The sequence below is a fragment of the Ursus arctos genome, unplaced genomic scaffold (assembly GCF_023065955.2).
Source record: "Ursus arctos isolate Adak ecotype North America unplaced genomic scaffold, UrsArc2.0 scaffold_14, whole genome shotgun sequence".
NCBI lineage: Eukaryota > Metazoa > Chordata > Mammalia > Carnivora > Ursidae > Ursus > Ursus arctos.
The window spans coordinates 59,152,672-59,175,770 of record NW_026622808.1 but is presented as its reverse complement, the minus strand read 5'-3'; the positions used below and the strand labels follow the sequence as shown (position 1 = coordinate 59,175,770).

At 42.3% G+C, this 23,099-nt stretch overlaps 1 protein-coding gene across 1 annotated transcript in view; it reads right to left on the bottom strand.

The window, feature by feature from the left end:
- The window catches only part of ITPR1 (inositol 1,4,5-trisphosphate receptor type 1), a 320,227-nt gene that overhangs the window by 196,419 nt on the left and 100,709 nt on the right, over positions 1–23,099 (bottom strand). Inside the window, exon 5 of the mRNA XM_057311892.1 lies at positions 8,833–8,948. Within this exon, the coding sequence (XP_057167875.1) occupies positions 8,833–8,948 (116 nt within the window). The remainder of the gene's footprint in view (positions 1–8,832; positions 8,949–23,099) is intronic.

Genomic DNA, 23,099 nt, shown 5'->3' with positions numbered 1-23,099 from the left:
GTTAAAACTACGTCAAAAGCTTATGTATTTTCGAAGAAAATAGGTTAGGGGTGGGAGAGAATTTGCATAGCCTTTTATGATTTGTAGAAGTCCTCTTTTAAGGTTTTCGAGTAAAATAAAACTGAATTTAAATGCTGGTTTCGGGTGATTTCTGGTTTTATGTCCTGGAACATTCATGAGCCTCAGTTTCTACTTTTGTAAAATTAGGATAAAAATAGTACCGACACTCTCACGTACCATAGCGCCTGGTCACTGCAGCACTTATGGAATGCTGGTTATTACTGTCAGATATTACTGTAATTTATTTAATTTTTATGGTAGTTCCCTGAGGGGAAGATCATTATCGCCATTTCAAAAAGAAACAGACTCAGAGATTAAAAGGTTTATTTGACGTTGTAATTAGTTGGATAGTGGGTACACAAGGGGTTTGTTACACCATTTACTTCTGTGTACATTTGAAGTTTTGCTTAATAATGTCTTATTCTGGGGCACCTGGGTGGCTCAGTGGTTAACATCCACCCTCGGCTCAGGTCATGATCTCAGGGTCCTGGGATCAAGTCCCGCATCAGGCTCCCTGCTTAGTGGGGAATCTGCTTCTCCCCCTCCCTCTCCCCCTCCCCTTGTTCATTCTCTCTCTCTCTGTCAAATAAATAAATAAAATCTTTAAAAATATAATGTCTTATTTTAAAAATCACGTATCTGTACTGTAGTATGTGTACACCCCCACGTACACACACATGTAACGGAGTATTACTCAGCCATTAAAAAGAATGAAATCTTGCCATTTGTGACAACATGGATGAACCCAGGGGGTATTATGCTAAGTGAAATGAGTCAGACAAAGACAAAGACCTTATGATTTCACTTACATGTGGAACCTAAAAGACAAAACAAATTAACAAACAAGGGGCGCCTCGGTGGCTCCACCGTCTAGGTGTCCAGCTCTTGATTTCAGCTCAGGTCACAATCTCAGGGTCGTGAGTTCAAGCCCCACATTAAAAAAAAGAAATGAACAAACACAAAAGCGGAAACAGACCAATATATAAAGACGACAAACTGGTAGGTGCTAGAAGGGAGGGGCAGGGGGTGGGCAAAATGAGTGAAGAGGAGTGGGAGGCACAGGCCTCCAGTTATGGAATAAATAGGTCATGGGGATGAAAGGCACACATAGAATATAGTCGATGATACTGTGATAGTGTTGTGTGGTGACAGATGGTAGCTACACTTGTGCTGAGCATCGCATAATCTATACGCGTGTCAAATCACCATTTTACACCTGAAGCTAAAGTAACATTGTGTGCCAACTATGCTTCAATTTAAAAATAAATAAAATATAATGATGTTGGATATTTTTTTTAAAATCACACATCTATTAAGTAGCAGAGGGAATCCTCAACCCCACATCTGGGTTAACTGCAAATCTGTAGGTACAAATGGGGTCAGGAGACATTACTAGTCCAAATCTGGCATGCTCGGGAACCTGGTAAAGCTGAAGAGAGGCTTCCAGAATAGTCTGCCAGGGCCATCAACCAGAACAGGCATTTTTATTCATTTACTTACGTACCTCAGAAAGTATTGTTATTATATTATAACAAAGCTGAAAGGGAACCAGCTGCCCCCAAACCTAGACTGGGTCAAACAGAAGTAAATTAGCAGGGAAGAAATTCAGTATCTAATCTGATGGATAATAAAACCCTGGTGACCAGCTGTGCATTTCAGAATAGTTCCCATTGTTCTCTTCCCGGAGTTTCCCTCCTTGAGGCCAGATGCCCCTAGATGCCAATGGGCTAACAGGTCTCTTTCCCAAGAACAGTCTGCATTTTCACCAGACCTTCTGGGCCTGGGCCTGGTCCCACCACATACCAGCTTTACCATCTTGGCCAGGTTACTTCATCTCCCCAGGCCTCACTCAGTATTCTCGTTCACAAAATGGGGACAATGCAAGGGAGATCAGAGAAAGTGTGTGCCTGATACATCATAGGCACCCAATAAATTCTAACCATTATTATTATACATACATTTCTAAAATTAGGAAATATTCTAATGATGAGAATTTCAACTGGTGAACTAAGTTGGGTGGGGGAAGAATCTTTTCATTTCCTTCAGATTCAGCATCTGCTCCATCTCTACCTTCAGTGTAGGTATTTTTAGGAAGGTACATCTTTTGACAAAAATAAGCTGCAGAAAGCAATCCTAAACCAAAAAGAAACCACATTACAGGAGGGCATGATCTGCCCATGTTAGTGCAGATCACTGTAAGTTTCTCACATCTGTCTTCCCATAAAACAATGGTCTATTCAGAGACTTCCCTCCTCCTCCCTCCTGGAATTAGTTACCAGTCTGCTTTCCTCAGTTACCCAAGGATAAAATCCACTGGGTTCAAGAGACATCCAGAAATAATACCAGTGCAGACAACATGGCTATCCTAGGCATCTGAACTGCCCTCAGCACCGTTCTTAGCTCTCTCTTTCCCTCCATCCACACCCTCCCTACATTTCCTCCCACTTCAGTTGTCCCTAGTTTCATGCCTGTACTGCACCCCTCCAGAGATCTCTAGAGTACCCCACAGTTTCTGTAGGTAGTCTCCCAAACACAACACGGGACTGAATCCACTTGGAAGGAGGGTTTAGACTTCCTAGAGAGGCATTTGTTCTTTCTGCTAAGTAGTTGTCTCCGCTAATATGGACAGAAAATTCAAGAAAGAAAAAATGTCCAAGTGAGAAAAATCAATATTTTCAATAAAACGACATATGATGTTTTCCAACAAACGGTTTTTCCTCTACTCAAAACCTCATACTGAAAGGACTCGTCTTTAGTAAATCACAAAGCAGTGTTTCTTAGACTTAAATGACATAAAGGTTACTGTTTAAGAGAGAAAATTCTCATGGGCATTCCTCTTACTCCTAATTTCCAGTGGCCTCAGTTTAAGAAGCACTAATCTAAAATATTAAGTCCCTACCTACGCTTAGATGAAGTTCAAAAGTGGCAACTCAGTATTTGTTAGCATGTCAAAAAGAAACACCAAGTCAGTCATCAAGAAGGCATATATTCCGTATTAAAAACTAATTAAATACCACCAGCTCTACAGATTAAAGGGCACTTGTCTAAAAAGATATAAAAGGTAAAATTATAAAATATTAGAGAACAAATACCTAAGAACCTCTCTTAAAATACTGAACGTCACATATGAAATACTGTTAAAAGGTTTAATGATAACCAAGCCTACATAACTACTGAATGAACATTCAATGCATTAACCTTATGGACCATTTGAAAAATTCACTTTTTGTATAAGCATAAGCGTACTTTAAGGACTAAACTCTCCAATTCATTTTACTTTTTTACTGAATACATAAATACCAAATGTGGGGGCACCTGGGTGGCTTAGTCGGTTAAGTGTCTGCCTTCGGCTCAGGTCATGATCCCAGGGTCCTGGGATCAAGTACCGCATAGGGCTCCCTGCTTGGTGGGGAGCCTGCTTCTCCCTCTCCCTCCACCTGCTGTTCCCCTGCTTGTGCTGTTTGTCAAATAAATAAATAAATAAATAAATAAATAAATAAATAAATAAAATATTTAAAAATAAACAAATACCAAATGTGATCATTTGAGTTTGCCCATTGGTCCTTAGACAACTTTCTCCACAAAGCCAAATTCTGGTCTTAGACAAAACCATTCTTCATGCTTTTTGGGTTCAACAGGTGAGGCACAGATTGATAAAAATGGAGTCAGGTACTAACTATACCTGGGCCCACTGATCGAGGTTACTTCACCTGTGAACAGAATGTGACTTGGTCTGTTAAATCCCTCAAGTACATTCTAAGGAATGGCCCATGCTGTAAGACGGTGAACTGACAAATCTTTCCAAAGATTATCTGTCCATGTCTCTCAAAGTTTTTCAATGGGCGCAACTTTGATTTAGTAATTTCACTTCCAGAAATTTCTCCTAAAAAGACAATCTTGCGCACAAACAAGGCCATTAACAGCTAGTTTCAGTACTGTAAAAACAGCCAGGATTCCGAATACCACCCACCCGACAAGGATTGGCTGTGTAAAATTACAGTGCTGGCATAGAGCAGAGGAACCATGTGGCCACTAAAAAATGAAAATAAAAGATTCTTATTTATTCATTACGTATTAAGTGAAAAAAAGTGACTTAAAGAAAGAGAAGACAGCAGTATGTTCCCATTGATACTTCAAAATGTAGAAATACAGGAATATAATAGGGGGGAACACACCCAGTATAAACCAAGATTATATTTGAGGAGTAAGATTTAGGGATTGTAATTTGTTCCCGTTACTTACTCATGTGTATTTTGCAATTCTTTTTCTATCATACTCATGTGTACTATTTCTTTAAAAACCTTATCATATCTCTGTGACAAATAGCCTGGATTTTTCAAAACAGTCATCTTAAATGTGTTATGTTTGCAAAATTTAAAACGTAATAATTTAAATACCTGTTGCTCTTTTCCCTGACACACTGGGTTGAGGACTGTTTTGAATTTCTAAGGAAGAAATCACACTTAATGCCATGGTCTCTATCACCATGGCTCACCATAGATATTACCATGATCCCTAAGCAACATCAAGGTCAATCTTATCATAGCCACCTGTTATTTTATTTCAGAAAAACAGAGAAACCATTATTCAGTTACTACAGAAAGGTCACTGGAACAGTGGGGAAAGGTTATTTAAAGTCAACAAGCTCTACATTGTGTAATATGATATGGAATTAAGGCTTCTGAAAACAAGCTATATAGGACCCAGGCTTCGAGGGACAAGAGACTTGTCACTCCTGGGCTTTTCCTCGCTTGTCAAGACTATGACTTCATGTAATTGACCGTTTCTCAGAACCAAAACAATGCAGGTCAAAATGCTGTCAGCAAACAGTAGCCAAGGCCTTTGAACACATTATGTGATTTGTGGGTGGGAGAAGCTCATTTTGCCAAGACTTTTAAGAAATCATGACCCGAAGAGTTAGAATCCAGCCGGTCCTGCAGAGGAACACACAGTAACCAGCCACTAGATGTCATTCTCCCTCAGAATGCTGTTTATGTGTTGCTTATCCTAGTCAAAAGGAAGTCAAGTGGTCTAGACAACTAATTCCTTAAATGGCATTAATTTAAAATAATCTGACCTTTGATTGGGGTGCTGCACAGTAGTTGACAAAAATAAAAATGAAAACCCACTGGACACTTGCCATCAACCCCCAAAAGCAAGCGGCTGCCCAAAATACAACAGTTTAACAACTGCACTAAAACACGTACACGACTTCCAGACACTCGAGGGAAAAAAGATCCAAATAAGCAGGAAAGTAGGCAATGCACAGAGTCAACATCCAAGTCACATCAGTAATCCTGAATCAGGGGAAAGTACTAGTTTCCTTTTTAAAAAATGTTTTAAAGAACCAATAACATGAAAGAACTATTTCACTTTCTTTTTTTTTTTTTTTTAAGTAAGGAGATCAGAGTTCTTGACCACCTTCAAGATTGCATTTTTTCAACTGCAGTTTTTTTCACAGTTCATTCATGGGAAGGAGCCCTGAAAGCAATTTCCATTGAAAGGAGACATAACACTTCATCACAGGTTGGAAATGGGTGGCTGAAGAACCCGACCCAGCTTGAGACATTATTGTACTGAACGGATGCTTTAAACTTTAATTGAATTAGTTGCCAACATTTTTTAAAAACTGAGATATTAGATATAAAGCATGAATTTTTAGCTTCTCTTGAAAAAGTAAAAGATGTGGCAGCAGCTCTGGGCGCACGTTCCCACATAGCAACAGCGAGGGGACGGAACTGCCCCCTCTGGACCCACACACATGCACACTCCACTTAGCAACCAGGCCCACCAAGTTCCTTTTCTTCTGGTTGGCTTCCTGCATGGTCAAGAGGAATCTGAATTTACAACTGCTACTGTAAAAAGCATACGAAAAGGAAGGTTTTTGAGGGGTACTAATAAGATCTAATTGAACAGAATGATTTTCATATCAGAAAAAGAAAAGTCCAAACTATGAAAGATGTACTTCTTCCAAGATAACCCCGTAGGCATAAGCACTAAACAGCTAATGAGAGAGCTGTGCAGGATTAAACAATCTTGCCCTACCCATTCAATTAGACTCCCATAGTCCCAGCACAGACTTCGGGAGGACCCTGGGTCATCACAATGGTCGGGGGAGGTGGGGGGGGGCGCTGATATTCAGTGCATGGGAGCCAGGATGCTAGATGGCCCGAAATGCATGCTACAGTCCTGTATAAGGCTAAAGCATCAGGCATCACATGGGTTAAAAGGCTGTCTGCAATTTCTGGGTCTAGCTCCTAACTCCACTTTATGTATCAACACAAAGCATAGTTTTACATGGTTTAATGACGATTAATACATTTACCCAAAATGCAAGTGCTGTTTAATAAAGGGAAGAGTGTACTTTGCATTCTTTGTAACACTACCAAGATCTGCTGACCATTTTGGAAAATTACTTACAAAAAAACATGCTTGTAAGCAGCCAGTACTACACACCTACCTGAGTCACAGTTTTTGGCTGCCCCATTCAGAGTTTATACAAATAGGAGTGAGCATTTACTTCTTTAAGTCCCCTAGAGTAATCCTGCCCGAGCATTGACTAAAGCACACGATGATAAGATTTATTACTCTCCTTTTATTTCTCCTCTAATTCATTTTTAAAAATCTGGTGTCTTCAGAGGTTGTATTATTTATGAATGTTATTTCCTGTCCGTAGAGTTACGTAGTATTCTCTATCTCTATTAAGAGGGAATCTGTTGAGGTTGAGAATGTCTGCCCTAAAATCATGAAAATAATGATGCAATTCCTGAAGTATTCAAAGTAACCTATTTGTTTCTGTTCTTTCTTCTTCACCTACCCTCTGACTCCCACAGATGCCTCAGACTGAGGCTTGTCACTTCCTTCTTCCTCCAGGAAGCCCTCCCTGACTACCACACTGACCACACTTACTCACAAAGACGGACTGGGGTGCCCCTCCTAGGTGTTCCCACAACCTCCTAGGTGCTTTTAGGTTCACCCTGTAATAGTACTTGCCACACAGTCTTGTCACCACCTCTTTATTCCTTATTAACTCTTGAGCTCTCAGAGGGTTCAGATGCTGTCACAGTTTTATCCCAATTACCTAGTACAGTGCTCCTTCATTCAACGAAACTTCTTGAGCACCTACTATGTGCCATATACTATTACAGGCACTGGGGACACAGCAGTAAACAAGCCAGCCATGGCCTCTCATCTTGTGGATCTGTCATCCTAATGAATGAAAGAGGATAATTAAGGGAAGTACTAAATATAATTGCAGACTGTCATCAGTGCTGACAAAAATATAAAGAGAGGGATGCAGTGGAGGAAAAGCCAGCAGGGCATCACTGAGATAAGGAGGTAGGGAGAGACCTCGCTGAGATAACACTGAAACAGAGATATGAAGGAGGCGAAGGTCTTCACGTAGGAAGAGTCAAGAGGAATATGTTCTAAATCAGCAAACTGAAAGACTAAGGTAGCAGCATTGTTAAGAGACTATGGTACTAAAAAAAATGAAGTGAAATCAAGCTACTAGAGCAGACTGAGTGCAGTTCAGAAGGCTCGCAGGAAGCAGGGTCCAGCAAGGACAGCGTCTGGATTTCAGTTTAAGTGCAATGGGAGTGACTGCCGGTGTGTTCTCGCCCTAGACAAGCTCACTGAGATTACGAACCAGGTCTTTCCATCACAGTATGCACGGGACCAAGAAGGCCTCCACATGACCCTTCCTTTACCAAATGCAGCTGGTTGTGACTCTGCCATGTATTAGTCAAGGACAGCCAGTAGACAGATGACCTGGTAAGCTCCATGGTGCTCAGAGATACTCTACGTCTTTAACTATTATCACTAAGTCTCAAGAAAGACCTTTGTTTCTCATTCGGTTAGCAAATATCTGAGTGCCTACTATGTGTTGTAGGCATGAGAGAGACAGCAAAGTGCAAACCTGACACAATCAAGTAGTTTACATAGGAGTGGGGGTAGCCAGCTCATAAGCAAAATAAATTAGATAAAGATAAATTAGAAAGATTATGATAACGACATTGAGAAAAATAAAGCAAAAAAGGGGGATAGCGAATGGGTTGCAATTTTAATACTACTACATTGGATATATGTCACGTCCTCTTCTAAACAGCTCAAAGTGGTTCCACACAAATTAACCTCACAGAAGACCTGGGTCATCTAGATACTAGACACTAGAAAACCATGTCATCGTTTTACAGATGGAGAAATATGCTCAGAGAGACTCAAAAACCTGCTCATGGTCACACAGCACATCAGCAGTGGAATAAACTTCTCTCTTATATGCCAACTAAGAGTCGAGATAAATACAATGATAAAATTTATTAAGCACTTATCACGTTGCAGGCACTGTTCATGTGCCTTTTAAGTTTCATTTCATATAATTCTCACAACAGTCTCTTAGTGTGGATATTATTACCATTCCCATTTTATAAGTAGGTAACGAAGACACCAAAGAGCTAATTAACTTTCCCACGATCAGCACGGAGTGGGTGATGCACCCAGGATTTGCTTCCAAAGCTTGTGCTCATAACCAGTGCTCTAGCCAGAGTCATCCCAGAAGGGAACGGCTAAGGAAACAGTCACTCTCAAGGGATCCCAGGAGGACCATGGCCCGTCGCTCCTTAGGGTCAGCTCCCTTTTATCCCTGTATCAAAGGACACTGGAAAGCCAGTGCCCAGAGCTGGAGGGTTACAAAGCTAACCCACTTCACTCAGACACCACCCAAGTGGCCGTTCCTAAGACCTTCGTCACGGAGAGGTCCCTCACAATACGTACGTGTAGTTTGTTGAGCAGTACGGCATCTGTTGTGCTGTTGCCCCCTGGCTTGGCAGCTTTCCAGAACTGCTTCTGGGCAGAGTAGCGATTCATGGGACATAGCTTAAAGAGGCAATCTAGAAGTGAAACAAACACATAAAAGTGTTTTTGAGGAAGTGTATGCAATCAACCTATGAAAAACATTCTCTGTAAGTATGAATGCCAAGTTACAAGGCCCTTTTAGGAACCTCTCCTCTGACCTTTAATCTACACCACCGTAATGTGAGATGCCAGGTGAGGAAACTGAGGCTTTCAGAAGAAAGTAAGTCAACTCACTGGCCGTCATCACACAGCCAGTTAGTGGCGGAGCTAGGACTCAGAGTCTGGGGCTCTTAAAGCTACTCCATAGTTATCTCCTTTTCTTCGTGATGGACAGACAGAAGGAAGGACACCCTAGTTATATGCAAAAACACAAGCACTTTCGTATGTAGATACAACTCTTTTCAACCCAACTACATTAAAAAAACAAAAAGCAAAAACTACAAAAGGGGTGCCTGCGTAGCTCAGTGGGTTAAGCGTCGGACTCTTGATTTCCGCTCAGGACTTGAGCTCAGGGTCATGAGTTCATGCCCCATGCTGGGCTCCATGCTGGGCATGGAACCTACTTAGCAATAAATAAATACTAAAGAAACTTTTTTGGAGGGACCTCCTAGGGCAGTGGTCTCTTGAGCACGGTATACAAGATGATTTGCAGGAGCGGAAATAAAATATCTGGGGCTTGCACAGCAACAGCACAAGCCCTTGGCCATCAGTGTCGGTGCGTCACAATGTGCTTTCATGTGTGTATGCCTGGGCTCATACAACTTTACATACTGTCTCAGGTGGTAGAACTGGCCCTCACACAACAGACTAGTGGCTTCCCAGTATTTCTGCAAAGAAATCTAAACATCAAAGATAACGGTAATGCAAACCGAGCAAGTAAGAAAAAGGCACAATCAACCCTTGTTCTGTCCCTCTTGTGAGCCACGATACAGGGAAAATAATGATGATCTAAAAAAGAAAATGCAAAATACCAAGATAATAGATCTGATAAAACCATTTAAAGCACTGTCTCTAATGGTGCGCCTAACCCTAGGGCCCCTCTGTGCCTTATGGTAGGATAATCACAATAGGGTAACTATGATAGATAGGCTACTACGCTGTTTAATCTTAATCTTTTCATCAATGTCTTTTTTCCTGCTTGTTTTTATAATGTATACAATATATTGGTACAGTAACACACAAATAGAACTTTCAAATATACACATAGACATAGTTTAGGGGTATGCTTGTCAAATATTTTTGATAGGGACATGCTACCAAAAAAGTTTAGAAATAATTGCTCTAAAAACTAACACGAAAATTGACACTTATTACTTGAGAAGTTTACATTTTGATATAATTGGGTTTTCAAAAGGTTAAGTATTTATAGAGTAAAAGTAATAACTCTGGAATGAAAACCCAGATTTGGAAAAAGTATACCCTGAAGTATTTCAGAACCAGCTCCTAAGGACATTCAGTCTAGTAACCACACACTTACTCTCATCTGTTCACTGAAACAGATTCTCTTAAAGGACCTCAAACAGGAAAATACCTAGTTATAGTCTACACCAAAAAACTCTCTCAAAGCAACAAACATTCCTTTGCTATCAGGTACGTCGAAACTAGGACTTGGCTCTAATTCAGATCACCATTTCTCCTAGTTGGGATCACTGAATTTTTACAAAGTAAAAATCACTTGACACTATTCAGGGGAAAAAATGAAACATCATTTAATTATAGAAATAAAAAGTACTTTCCCCCTTTCTGTAATCTCCTTCTTCGCTAAATATTTCTACCTAATCACAAGCTGTTATAAGTTAAATATAAAACCACTGATGTCTACCCTTATCAAGAGCACAACCCAGCTACTCACAGTAATTATTAGGGCACACGAAAGATGCCATCTAGATCTTTAGAAAACAAAGGACACCTCAGGTAACCTATTAAAAGATGGAGCTTTTGTCCTCACCTCTTATGAAAGCCACAGGTCACTGTCAATTACTGTATCAATGGCAACTTAATGACATCATTGAGACAGTATTCCTACCAGTTTCACATATGTGAAGCCCCCCCCCCATTTATCCCGTGAACAAGCACACACAACCATGAGACTATTGGTCAGCTTTAGAGGTCCTATCTCTGGCGGTAGACAGAGGCCGGCTGGACAAGGGTGACTTCCTTGATAACCACATGACTTTAAAAAAGAAAAAAAAGGCACTCAGAACATGAATGCCATCAGTATTAACGTTTGACAGAGAACTTACTTTATGGGCCAAATAAGGTAAACAATTTCAAATTTCATCAGTGAGAGTTTAACAGTCTATTTTTTCCCTCCGACACACTTCATATGGTAATAGCTAAATGGTATGAATTGCAAACAAAAGAATTTAAGTTGGTTCTAGGAACAATCAGGCTGGAATCATAATGCCAAGGGATTAACATGCAATGGAAAGTACCATTCTACAAGTGTTCATGGGACAGCCAAGTCAAACACCCCACTTAAATAAATGGACTACAACACAGGCTCAAACCTTCACATGGCTTTACCTTCATCTAGGATGAGAGTGTCAATTTAAGTACAATCAATCCAACCAAGCCTTGTCATAACTTCCACACCAACTATTTTCCTTGGACAAAACAAAGCATTGCATTGGATTAAGCGTATTTACAACCAACCAGCTATGTAAATATAAGAAATGCTAACAAACTAGTAACAGAACCAAATTAGCCTTGCTGATTTTGTCCTGTCTTCCCAGTTGCTTAGCAACTGATTCAAAGAGAAAATTAAATTAAGCAATTCAAATGTGATGTTAAACTAACCTTCCAAAATTTTGCAAGTCAGCGGCTCCACATTGCCCTTTGCTATTTGGATGGCACCACAAGGCAAAATTAAAGTTCCACTGGATTCTAATACTGTGCTAAGTATAGAAATACACAAATACAGGAAATCCAGAAGAATATATTTGAGAGAGGGGAGTACGTGTGTGTGTATATACATATATATGCACGTACACACACAGACACACCCGCACATACACAGTGGTTTGAGCTCACCCCAAAGAAATGACACAAAGAATACCTTATGTGACAGTGTTATTTTAGGCCTTTGCAGAATAAACTAAACTAAGCTTTAAAAAATTACTCCTGAATATTCCTAAGCTTTAGTAGATGCCATACTGGGCTAACACAGAAGAAGTTAGCTGAATAGAGGGTGGGGTTACGTGCCGAAGGGCTGAGTGGGCTAGAACCCAGACAGAACAGACCATGGGGGATCTTCTCTGGTTTAAACAGCATCCGAGGACTTGGTTGGAGGGAGAAGGGTCAACTGCTTTAAGATGCATTAACTATGAAATGAGCACTTGTGGTGCACAGTTAAGAGGAAGTCAAGGGGCACTCGGGTGACTCAGTTGGTTAAGTGTCAGGCTCTTGATCGCGGCTCAGGTCTTGATCTCAGGGTCATGAGTTCAAGCCCTGCACTCAGGAAAAAAAAAAAAACTAGCAAACAAAAACAAAATGGAAAGAAGTCAAGAGGAGCCCAGGTGTTCATGGAGCCCTCTGCAACAGGGTCCCTGGGGGAGAAAGAAAAGAAGCCCTCTCAGAGGGAGCCACCTTAGGGACTAAGTCATATAATAAAGACTGCCAGAAGCTAACAGCCAAAACCCCACTCTCCACACCACCCTCTACCCACATCCCTAGAATTCTGAACTCTAGAATGAAAGACTCCTGCATGCAGAGATTTTTGTCTGTTTGGCATGCACTCGTAACCCAGGGCCTAGAAGGACAGAAGGAGCGCAGTGACAGTTGCTGAATTAATGACTACATTGTGCTGGAATCTCTACAGCTCCCCCACGTAATGACAGGTGTCCTCAAAACACCTCCAGTCCTAAGCCCCCAGGAATCAATTCACTGACTCAATTACCATTTACTAACGTGCCTACTGTGTGCAGTACCGGGTGCTGAAAATACAACGCTGAACCCAACTCACAAGTTTCTTAATGACAACAAAAAACTAAGGACACAAGTTGAATGACATCAAGTCAAAAGTACTGCGGCAGAATGAATTGTAGAGTGCCACAGTGTGGCTGCTGTGGGGAAGCAGCATTTACACAGGGTCATCAGCATGGGCACCCCCAGGACAGTGGCATCTGACAGGGGGCTGAAGGGTGTGAGGGAGCCACCGTGATAAACATCTGGAGGCAAAGTCTTCCAGGCAGGACGACAGGCAAGTGCAGAAGCCCTTAAGTGAAAGAAATTTTGAAGATGTTAAAAAAAAAAAAATAGAAAAGATGGCCCGGGAGGTACTGGGCAACAAGGAGAGTTACCAGACATGTGGCCAGAGAAGCAAGCAGATGCTGCATCACGCAGGCTGGTGTAGACCCTGGTGAGGCATGTAATTCATATTCTAAAAGCAGTGAGAAGCTACCAAAGGGCTTTAAGCAAAGAACCTCGTAAGGGAGCCTTCTTTTTGGTGTTGGTGCCTACTAAGAAAGGGAAGGCTGGGGAGGGGTGGATTTGGGGAGAAAAGTAAAAATCAGTAATTTTAACTATGCTCCCTTTGAGATGCTTATGAAATATCCAAGCTGAAATGTTGAGAAACCATCCATTGACTAGCAGGTTGCAAATACAGGAGTTATTTAAGGAGTGAAGGTGGGGGGGTGCAGAAGAAGGATGGGGGACGCTGAAGAGGAGAAACGTTGAGGAAGTCAGCACTACAAATACAAGGCAGCTACTCATGTGTGACTAGGGAGGGCAGAAAAAAGACCCCTCCTGCCTCTTTCCCTCCCCCCAAAAGATAACAGAAAAACCCAAATCCATCCTCTACGAAACTCAGTTCCATCTTCCTAAGTTACAATAAATGAAGATGGAAAGGGGATGGAGGGGTGGAACTTGACAGAGAGAAGTGAAGCCTGAGTGTCTGCAGAGGGGTACCAGCGAGAAGGAAGCCAACTTGCCCGGTGGAACTCTGGAAAAGATCAAGAACCCAGGAGGACACTGCCTAACCCGGAGCAAGGACAAAGGGCTCCAGGGGCTGAGCATGGTGCTGAGGACCAGGAGTGACAAACGATTCCATCCCCCTGCCACGTGGAAACATCCTGAGGCTTTCAGAGGGAGAAAAGACTTGGTACATGCTATGAAAGAGTTATGTAAACAAAGAAAAATAAGATTATTACTAACTCCACAGGAAAGCTGCACATTAAATCTAGTATGTCAGTAGCTCAACAATAAACAATATTTACATAGTCCTACAAATCTAAGACTGAATATTATTCGTCTCCCCAAAAAGAAGTGGTACAACTCGAATGGGAGGATGGAAGAGGAGCAGAGCATGTCGGAAAGCCAACCTCATCCATAATAACAGGAAGTAAGCGGGAGATATTTATAATAGATTCGTCTACAGACATCAAGAGACACACACCATCTAGAAATACAGGGGCAAATACCAGCAGAAAATGTTAAAATATTCTAAGTTGTTGCCTCTGGAAAGTGGGAGGCAGGAGGCATCAGACTCAGGACTGTTATTTTTATTCCGCATTTTATCAATATTTGAACTTCTTTGAGGCGAAATTCACATAAAAATCACCATTTTAAAGTGAACGATGCAGTGGCATTTAGTACATCGTGACATCGTGCGACTACCACCTCTACCTACGTCCCAAACACTGTCATCGCCCACAAGAGAGGGCCCTGTAGCTATGAAGTTCATTCCCAACCCCCAGTATTTCCCTTTGTTTTAAGGATTTTATTTATTTATTTATTTATTTGACACAGAAGGAGAGAGAGCACAAGAAGGGGGAGAGGCAGGCAGAGGGAGAAGCAGGCTCCTCGCCGAGCAAGGAGGCCAACGTGGACTCGATCCCAGGACCCTGGGATCATGACCCGAGCCAAAGGCAGACACTCAACCGACTGGGCCACGCAGGCATCCCCAATATTTTACTTTTTAAAGAATGTGCGCCTATCAATGAAAATGTTTAACTTTTTCAAACAACCTTTTCGTACTCAAGGCATCTCAGTTCTTACGGAGTTACCAATCTGCAAATGAGTGACGAAAGGCAGCAAGCTGGGTAATGCCGCAGATCGGCGGGGCTACAGAACACTTCTGCACTGTCGATGGGCACGCAGACTAGTGAGGCTACCAGGGATGAGTCTCGTTATGTAGCTACATAGAACCTCTAACATGTAATCCAGCAATTCTGCTACTGGGCAGACACCCCAAAGACATGTCTCACAGGCCCTCGGGCCTCCCACTTCCACGTGAAGGAGGAGGTTCTAGGGAAGAGAGGCATGAGAGGGCACACCTGCTCTTAACTGTACTGGCTTGGGAGTCACGCAAAACCTGCATCACCAGTCATCGCCGACAGCCAATCACATGACCGCACCGTGCCACAAGAAGCTAAAATATGTACTTCAGCCGAGTACCCAGGAAGAAGACGACGTTGGCTGGGCACCTAGCCAACCTCTACGGCTGTCTGTCCTTCAGAATGCCAAGGATCCATTTCACCCTCCCTTACCACCATGCACCAACCAGTATTGCAGCAGTCATTTAGGCAAAAACAGTCCCTTCTCTCACAGAATCTGAGCTCTTCAAACCTACTTCAGTGACCTTTGAAAACACAAATATTCAACAATCATTGTTTTAAAAAAATTATTTATTCACCCATCATATATAAATGCAATTCTATATGGAGAGAAATCAAGGGGAGAGTTACGTTAGTTACAAGTATGAAAAATTTAAGTCTTGATCATTCGTATATTGCCTTCTTTTGAAAAGGAGAAGAAGCAGAAGAATAAAAATTTCAAAAGAACAGACAGTATGGTTAACGAAGAAAGGGCAGAGTGTTAATTCCCCAGTAAGGGAGTTAAGATTTAAAAAGAAGTATTGAAAGGGGAATACAAAACAACCCATATCCGAAGTATTCTCTTAATTCAACTTTACTACGCTGAAAGTTTCACAAGGGTAGGACTAATCTGCCTTACTCGTCATTCTGCCCCCGCTGCATTCAGTAAAATATTGGGCCAATGAATGGATAGTCAAGGTAGAAGAATACTCTAAAATGGCAGTTCAGAAAGTAAAACCTACTCTTAATTCCAACAAAAGCCTTCCATGAACAAGGAATTAAGTCCGGTTCACTGTAAGAGGAAACCAGTACAACGCACTGTTGTGTCTGTTGCTTGCTAATCACATTTCCCAAGTCACGACAGGAGCCCTTTCAAGTTAAGTGACATTTTCCAATTGGGACTGCCACACCAACCTGCCACTACCTGTCTGTGAAAAAATACACACATTGTTATTAAGAGACAAAGGAAAACGAGGTAATTTTTTCCCATTTAGGCAACCAGATGCTTTTTCTGAGTAGAAAACACAGGACAGGTCCTGTACAAGAGTACAAACTCACGCCAAGTAGTAAATAAGCCCTAGAGACCCAATGCACAAGACAGTGAGGTACACAACAGCAGTGTGCTACAATCACCAAATTTGCTAAGAGACAGAACTTAAGCATCCCAATCAATAAAAAAAGGATAATTGTGTAATGCAAGAGATGCTAATCATTGCTACAACGGCAACCATATTACAATATATAAATGTATCAAATTATCAGGTTGTATACTGTATAGAATGTTATATGTCAAATGTATTTCAATTTAAAAAAACACATGAAAAAGAAGAAAACCCAAGCTGACTACAGGCGAGGCTATTATCCTCCACCTTTATCATCTTTCCTGCTTGTAGGGCCATCATTCACAAACACATTAACACAGTGGAAGCACAGGCGGAATTTTTTATCTACTTTAGCTCAACCAAGCAGATTTTTATTTACTTACTTGCACCCATTATTGAAAATGGATCGGCTTTAATCCAGAGATAGAAAGAAAAAAAAATTAGTTAAAAAAGCAGGGCCTCTTCCCACTATAGAGAAGCACACACAAGTTCCTTCCAGCTGCAGCCTTAGCACGGGCATCTGCCAGCCCTTGGAATGTCAGCTGTCCTGCCCTCTGCACCTGGACAGACAGATACAGAGACCCAGAGACAGCTAAAGATCACAGTGACAGCAGGGTCAGATGTCCAGCGGCAATACGCATAGTATATCAATGAGGGGTGATGGGTCACTACAACGGAGGCAGCATCCTCCCCCACAAAAGGGTTCCTAAGCAAGAACCCTGCGGTGCCCCTACAGCCCCCTTAGTGCCTGAGCCTGGTGACCTCTCTATAGATTTTGTGAGCTACCCAATATTCTTCCAGCAGTTTGCTTCTTGGCTTATCTTAGTTTCTGTTGTTTACAACCAAGAGTCCTGCTGAACTGCAGTGTGAAAAGCCACTGCACTCTGCTGGCCATGGAAATAAACAAAGGCTTTTGCCATCACCACAGAGAATGCCAAACAGTAAGAGAGAGCAGATCGGGAAAGCTGGGTGTTCCCGCCCCCCCTCTGTTCTGCCGTTCACGAGCTGAGAAGCATCGGCCAGGTTACTACAGCTCTCTGCGTCTGCATGTCTTCCTCTAACAAATGAGTCACCCCTAAGGGACCACAGACCCTTGAGACCTGATGGAGTATGTGGAAGCATATATTCCAGGTCGGGTAAGTAAGTCATAGAAAACCCGGACACGGAAGGGCTCCAGGGTACCCTGCTCTGCAATCTGGCTGACTGGGTTTAAACCTCAGCTCTACCATGTTGGCTGTAGGATCTTGGAGAAAATTACCACATCTCTGTAGGTTTTTGTCTCTTGCCTATAAAAGGGAAATAACCACAACAGCTAACTACAAACTAACTTTAAAGATTAAATTAACTACTTCATTTAAAACAGTACAGATCCTGACACAGAGTAAACAGTAAGTGTTCGCCCCCGTGACAGAACGGGTAAACAAACGGCATGTTCATTCTACACTGCAACGCTGGCAGGCTACACTGCAGTGGATAACCAGCTATTGCTATACACAACGGGGATGGACTTCACAAGTTAGTCTGAAGGAAAGAAGTCAAGGGAAAAAAAAAAAAGAATCCATTCATACTTTATTTATATGATTTCAAGAACAGGCAAAACTAATCTATAAGTTATAGAGTCTGAATACTGGTTACTTTTGTTGGGGGATGATATTTCCTGGGGGGTACTTTCTGAGGTGCTGGAAGTGATCATGAGAGGGTGGAGGTCATGAGAGGGAGAGAGAGACTGTGTATAAAACTTCACTGAGATCTGCATTTAAGGTACGTGTGTGTGTGTAATACCTCAATAAAAGATAAAAAAAGAAATAGCTGTTCTCACAAAAATAAGGATTAAACACATTTTCCCTTTATGTGAAAGGTTAACAATAGTGTCTGATTTCCATTGCTGGGAAAACATGCTTTGTTTTGTCAGGGTTTTGGGTTGGGCATTTGCTGGTTTATAATGGAGAGGAGGAAAGGCGCAACAGAGATTACATCACTGACTCCCCAAATGGCCTCAGTTATTTGCATTGCTCGCAGGACACCCTGGGCAATGAGCATTCCCTGGCCCAAAGCCTAATACCCAGAGGGACTGTGACCGAGGGAGGCTTTTCCCTGCTGACTCCCTGTATTATCCAAATATAATACCATTAATAGGCAGCAGTTTAAAAATGCAATGTGTAATGAAATGCCAGGATGTCTATTTGCTTCAAAATAATCAGGGAAAGGAGGATACAGACGAAACAAGATTGGCCATGAGTTGGTAACTGTTAAAGGTGGGCTCAGGTCATGATCTCAGGGTTGTGAGATCTAGCCCGTCAGGGGCTCCACACTCAGAATGGAGTCTGCTTGACATTCTCTCTTTCTGCCCCTCCCCCTCCGCACATGCACTCTCGTGCTCTCTCTCTCTCTCTAAAATAAATAAATAAATATTTAAAAAAAAAAGAAAAGAAAAGAAATACAATAGACTGAAGTACACCTAAAAATGAGAGGATGTTCAGCTCTAAGTTAGATCTGTGAAGGTGCTCCTGGGTGGTCAACTCGTCCAGCGTCTGCCTTCGACTCAGGTCATGATCCCAGGGTCCTGGGATCCAGCCCCACATCAGGCTCCCTGCTCAGCAGGGACTCTGCTTCTCCCTCTCCCTCTGCCACTCCCCCTGCTTGTGCTCACTCTGTCAAATAAATAAATAAATAAATAAATAAATAAATCTTTAAAAAGACAAAAAAGGATCTGTGACTAGTACGTAATTCCATGGACTTTGGAAAGCTTTGCTCTAACAGAACTCTGCATCATTGGCACCTCTCAGTGTAATAGCCCTGGCTATTTAAACAACTACAGCACTTGTGAACCTCTGAGAATATGTCAAATCTTCTACAAAAGGGCATTCAGTAGGTCTGGAACATCTAGTCAGAAAGAAGTTACATAAGCTATTGGACTGGTCATCCCGGGATCCTCCTGGAAAAATACTTTTCCCATTAGAAACTCCCACTACACAAAGGAAACATAGACTGTCTCAAAGTAATTGGATTTCTCCTTCATTCAACAAACACTTCCTAAGCGCCCTGTACTAGAGATAAAGAGTCAGTAAAATCTGGTCCTGAATGTCCTCAGGGAGAGGAGCCAACCAATATTTATAGAGTGTGTGGAGCAGAGGGTCACCTAACCTAATGTGGGGAGAGATGGGAGAGTCAGTGAGAGAAGGCCCCTCAATGGAGCTTTGCAGGATCTATTGCTGAAGCCAAAGGGCGGGGCAGGAAGAGGGACAGACAATAGAGAAAAAATGAGAAATCTGTTGCTTTATATGCAGCATATTAGCCCCAGAATTAATTTACTTCTCTGTGAAGTGGGCCAGACCTGATATGGCCCTACAGTTCACAATGAGAAAGGCTGATACCGCCAACCTGCGGCCCCCTACGCTCCCCTACCTGGAAACCTCAAGACTACGTTTTCTTCACTTGTTTTCCACCTGGTGTTCAAGAAATCACAAACCTGTCATTGATAGCTTGCACCCATTTCTCCACAGAGAGATAAGAGGGCAAGTAAACACCAACAACCAAGAGAAGACGCTGCCTCATTTGTCTCACTCTGGTCCTTTCTTTACCGGTCACCACTGAAGATCTAGAAACCCAACTCTGAGCCCCGTGGGGGATTTCCCAATCAGCCCCCACCATTTGTGAGCAGGGCCTCTCCTCCACATGTTTTTGACTTTTTACATATTACTCATACTGTCAATGAAGAGATTCCTTCAAAGAGGCCCTTTCACTGACTCTAACCCAGCGAAAAGGAATTATCCAAAAAACCAAGAGTCAAAGAGGTCATATATTTACTTTCTGAATTTCATGACCTATGTTTCCTTTACTTACACTTTATTTTTATCTTTGCAAACAACACAGACTACCATCAAGCAGCCTTTTGAAGTCAAAATATTTGCCATGAATGAGGATTATTAAACTTTTTCTCTCCCCAAACACCTACCTCAAAGATACACATTGCCACCCAGAATAGCGCCTTATTATAATAGAGGTTCTCCAAGAAGCACTTCCAAAATGATAACCTCCCCCTCAAACAAGGTGATTGTACCAGGGTTTCTCAACACTGTTAACTGACATTGTGGATGTCACCTGTAATTATTTGTGGTGGGGGCTGTCCTGTAGGATGTTCAGCAGCACCGCTTCAGTTGTCAGTAGTGACCCATCCCCCAGTTTCTTATGATCAAAAATGTCCCCAGATGTTGCCAAAAGTCCTCTGGGTGGGACAAAATTACCCCCCACTGAGAACCACAGGATTAAACCGTCCCTCCTATCCTTCTTGAGAATCAGTGCCCTCAAGTTACCAAAAGTGACAAGATGGACTGATAAAGACAACAGAGAGAGGCAAAAAGCATTCTGGACTCTCACGAATTATGTCTCAAAAGCAGCTATTTTGTTTTCTATCTTGAAATTCTACTTGACAGCTGGAATTCTCTTTCTATAACTGAGTCCCCTGCCTAAAATCCTTTAGGGTTGTGATTCTCCAGCCGGGCTAGTCCTCAGAGTCTCGTGGGGAGCTTTCAAACTAATACAGCGCTCTGACCCCTCCCTCCCAGATTTGAATTCCCTGGTCTGAAGGTGGGGCATGAGCAAGCTTTCCCACCCAAACTCCCTAAGTGATTTCCACTGAGAAGAGCTCCTTTAGGACTTCACACGGCAGTAGCGTGCTCAAGCAGGGGTAGAGCCTCATCGCCAGGGGATTTTACTAACATACTGATGTCTGGAAGGAGAGTGGGGCCTAGGAATCCTCATTCTTACCAAGTTCTCCCAGTGATTCTAATGTGAATGGCCCCCAATCACACTCTGAGAAACAAAAACCTGCAGAATAAATGAATTCTAAAAACAGCACTTCTCGAACTTCAATATACAGACAAATCATCTAAGGAACTCGTTAAAATGCAGGCATTAATTCAGCAGCTCCGAGGAGGGACCTGGAATTCTGCATTTCTAAAAACTCTCAGGTGATGTGAAGTGCTGATCTGGTGACCACTCTGCCTGGCAAGGTTCTAACAGACTCCAGAGATGGCTGGCAACGTGGATTCCCAAGTCCTATAGGTACTTATAATCGAAGAGCTTAGCAATGAAAACGTTCAGATGCTTCAAATGTTCAGGCATGGTAGAAAGAATGGTAGCCAGGAATGCGTGGCCCTTCCTATGGCCCATCTCCAGCTTCACTTCTTCACAGCGCTCCTCCACCAACGTCCCACTCCAGCCATTCCAAACTACTTACAATTCTCACAATCATGTGCCATATGTCACTCTTCCGCATCTCTACCAGGTTGTTCCCTCTGCCAGAAATCGTCTTCCCATGCCACCATCTCAACCAGCAAAATCGTCATTCTCTGCCTAGGCCACTCTTCATCTATCATGCATGAGGTTCACCTCACAGTTCAGATCTGCAGGGAAGACTTGCGTGTCCTCCATCCTACCCCTCCCTACCATGCAGGATCATCATTCCTGCCCCCAGGATCCCAGACAGTGCCTTCACTCTAGGACTGCCTTATGACTTGTCTATGTAATGGGTATGTGGACTTGTGATTAAATCAGAACACATCTAACACCGTTTTAAAATGTATTCGGTGGAAAAGGTTCTTTTCTCTCTCTGGATAAAAAAAAAAAAACTGGGTAAGACTCTAGTAACAGCAAGACATTGCCTATCTTAGGTTGCAAATACTGACAACTGAGAAATTACAAGTATCTAGATCCATTTGATGATGATCAAAGTTCTCAATATTATTTCGAGCTAAGATTCCACTCCCCCCACTTCCCCTCTTATGCCTCCACCCTCCCCACCCTACTCCTGTCTTGCACACTTCACTTTGGATCCCATCTGGGTAGCAGCAGGAGATGTGGGAAGAAGGGCAGCAAAATTCTTACTTGGCTGGAGGTATCAAGCTGGCTTCATAAACCAGCCCTAGATGAGAGATGCGTAAAGCTCACTTTTTCATTCATTGGGCAATTTTTCTTAGATTTGTTATTCGTAAATAATTGCAAACTTACAGAAAAGTACTAATACATAAACTACTCTCTACCCAAAGTCACCTTTTGTTAACATTTTGCCCATTTGGTTTATCATTCCTATTCTCTCTTTACGCACCTACAGAATAGAGAACATTTCACAGATATGATACACATGAATGGCCTATGAAATAATTTCCTAAACCATCTGAGAGCAAGTTGCATTATATTATGCCCCTGACACTTCTTTCAGTGTCCATTTCCTAAGAATAAGAATATCCTCTAACATGACCACAGCACAGTATCAGTTTCAGTACATTTAACACTGATCTTGTACTTTTATCTAACCCGTAGTCCACATCTCTACTTTGTCATTTGATCCAACAATGGCCTTCCTAGCATTTTCCCCACCCCAGCTCAAGATCCAGTTAGGATCAGGGACTACATTTACTCGAAACGCTACCACTGCTGATCTTCACCTATTATGACCATGACATTTAACAACACAATCTCCCATTTTTTTAAACCCAGTAGAGTTCTCATTTGGGGTCTGAGGTTTCCTCACAGTTCAATTCCAGCTGAAATACTACATAAAGGATATCATACCCTTCTCAGGGCATCGCATCTGTAAGGACCTGGTGTCCCTCTGCCCTGGTTGGCACTTTAACAGGCATCCTAGAGATCAGCCTGCCACTGCTAGAGGTCCCTCCTCTTCATTCCTCTTCTGGAGGAAACCTATCTATTCTGGCAGTCACAGGCCCTCCTCAGTCCCTGAAGACCCAGCACTGTGCCCCCAGGTTCT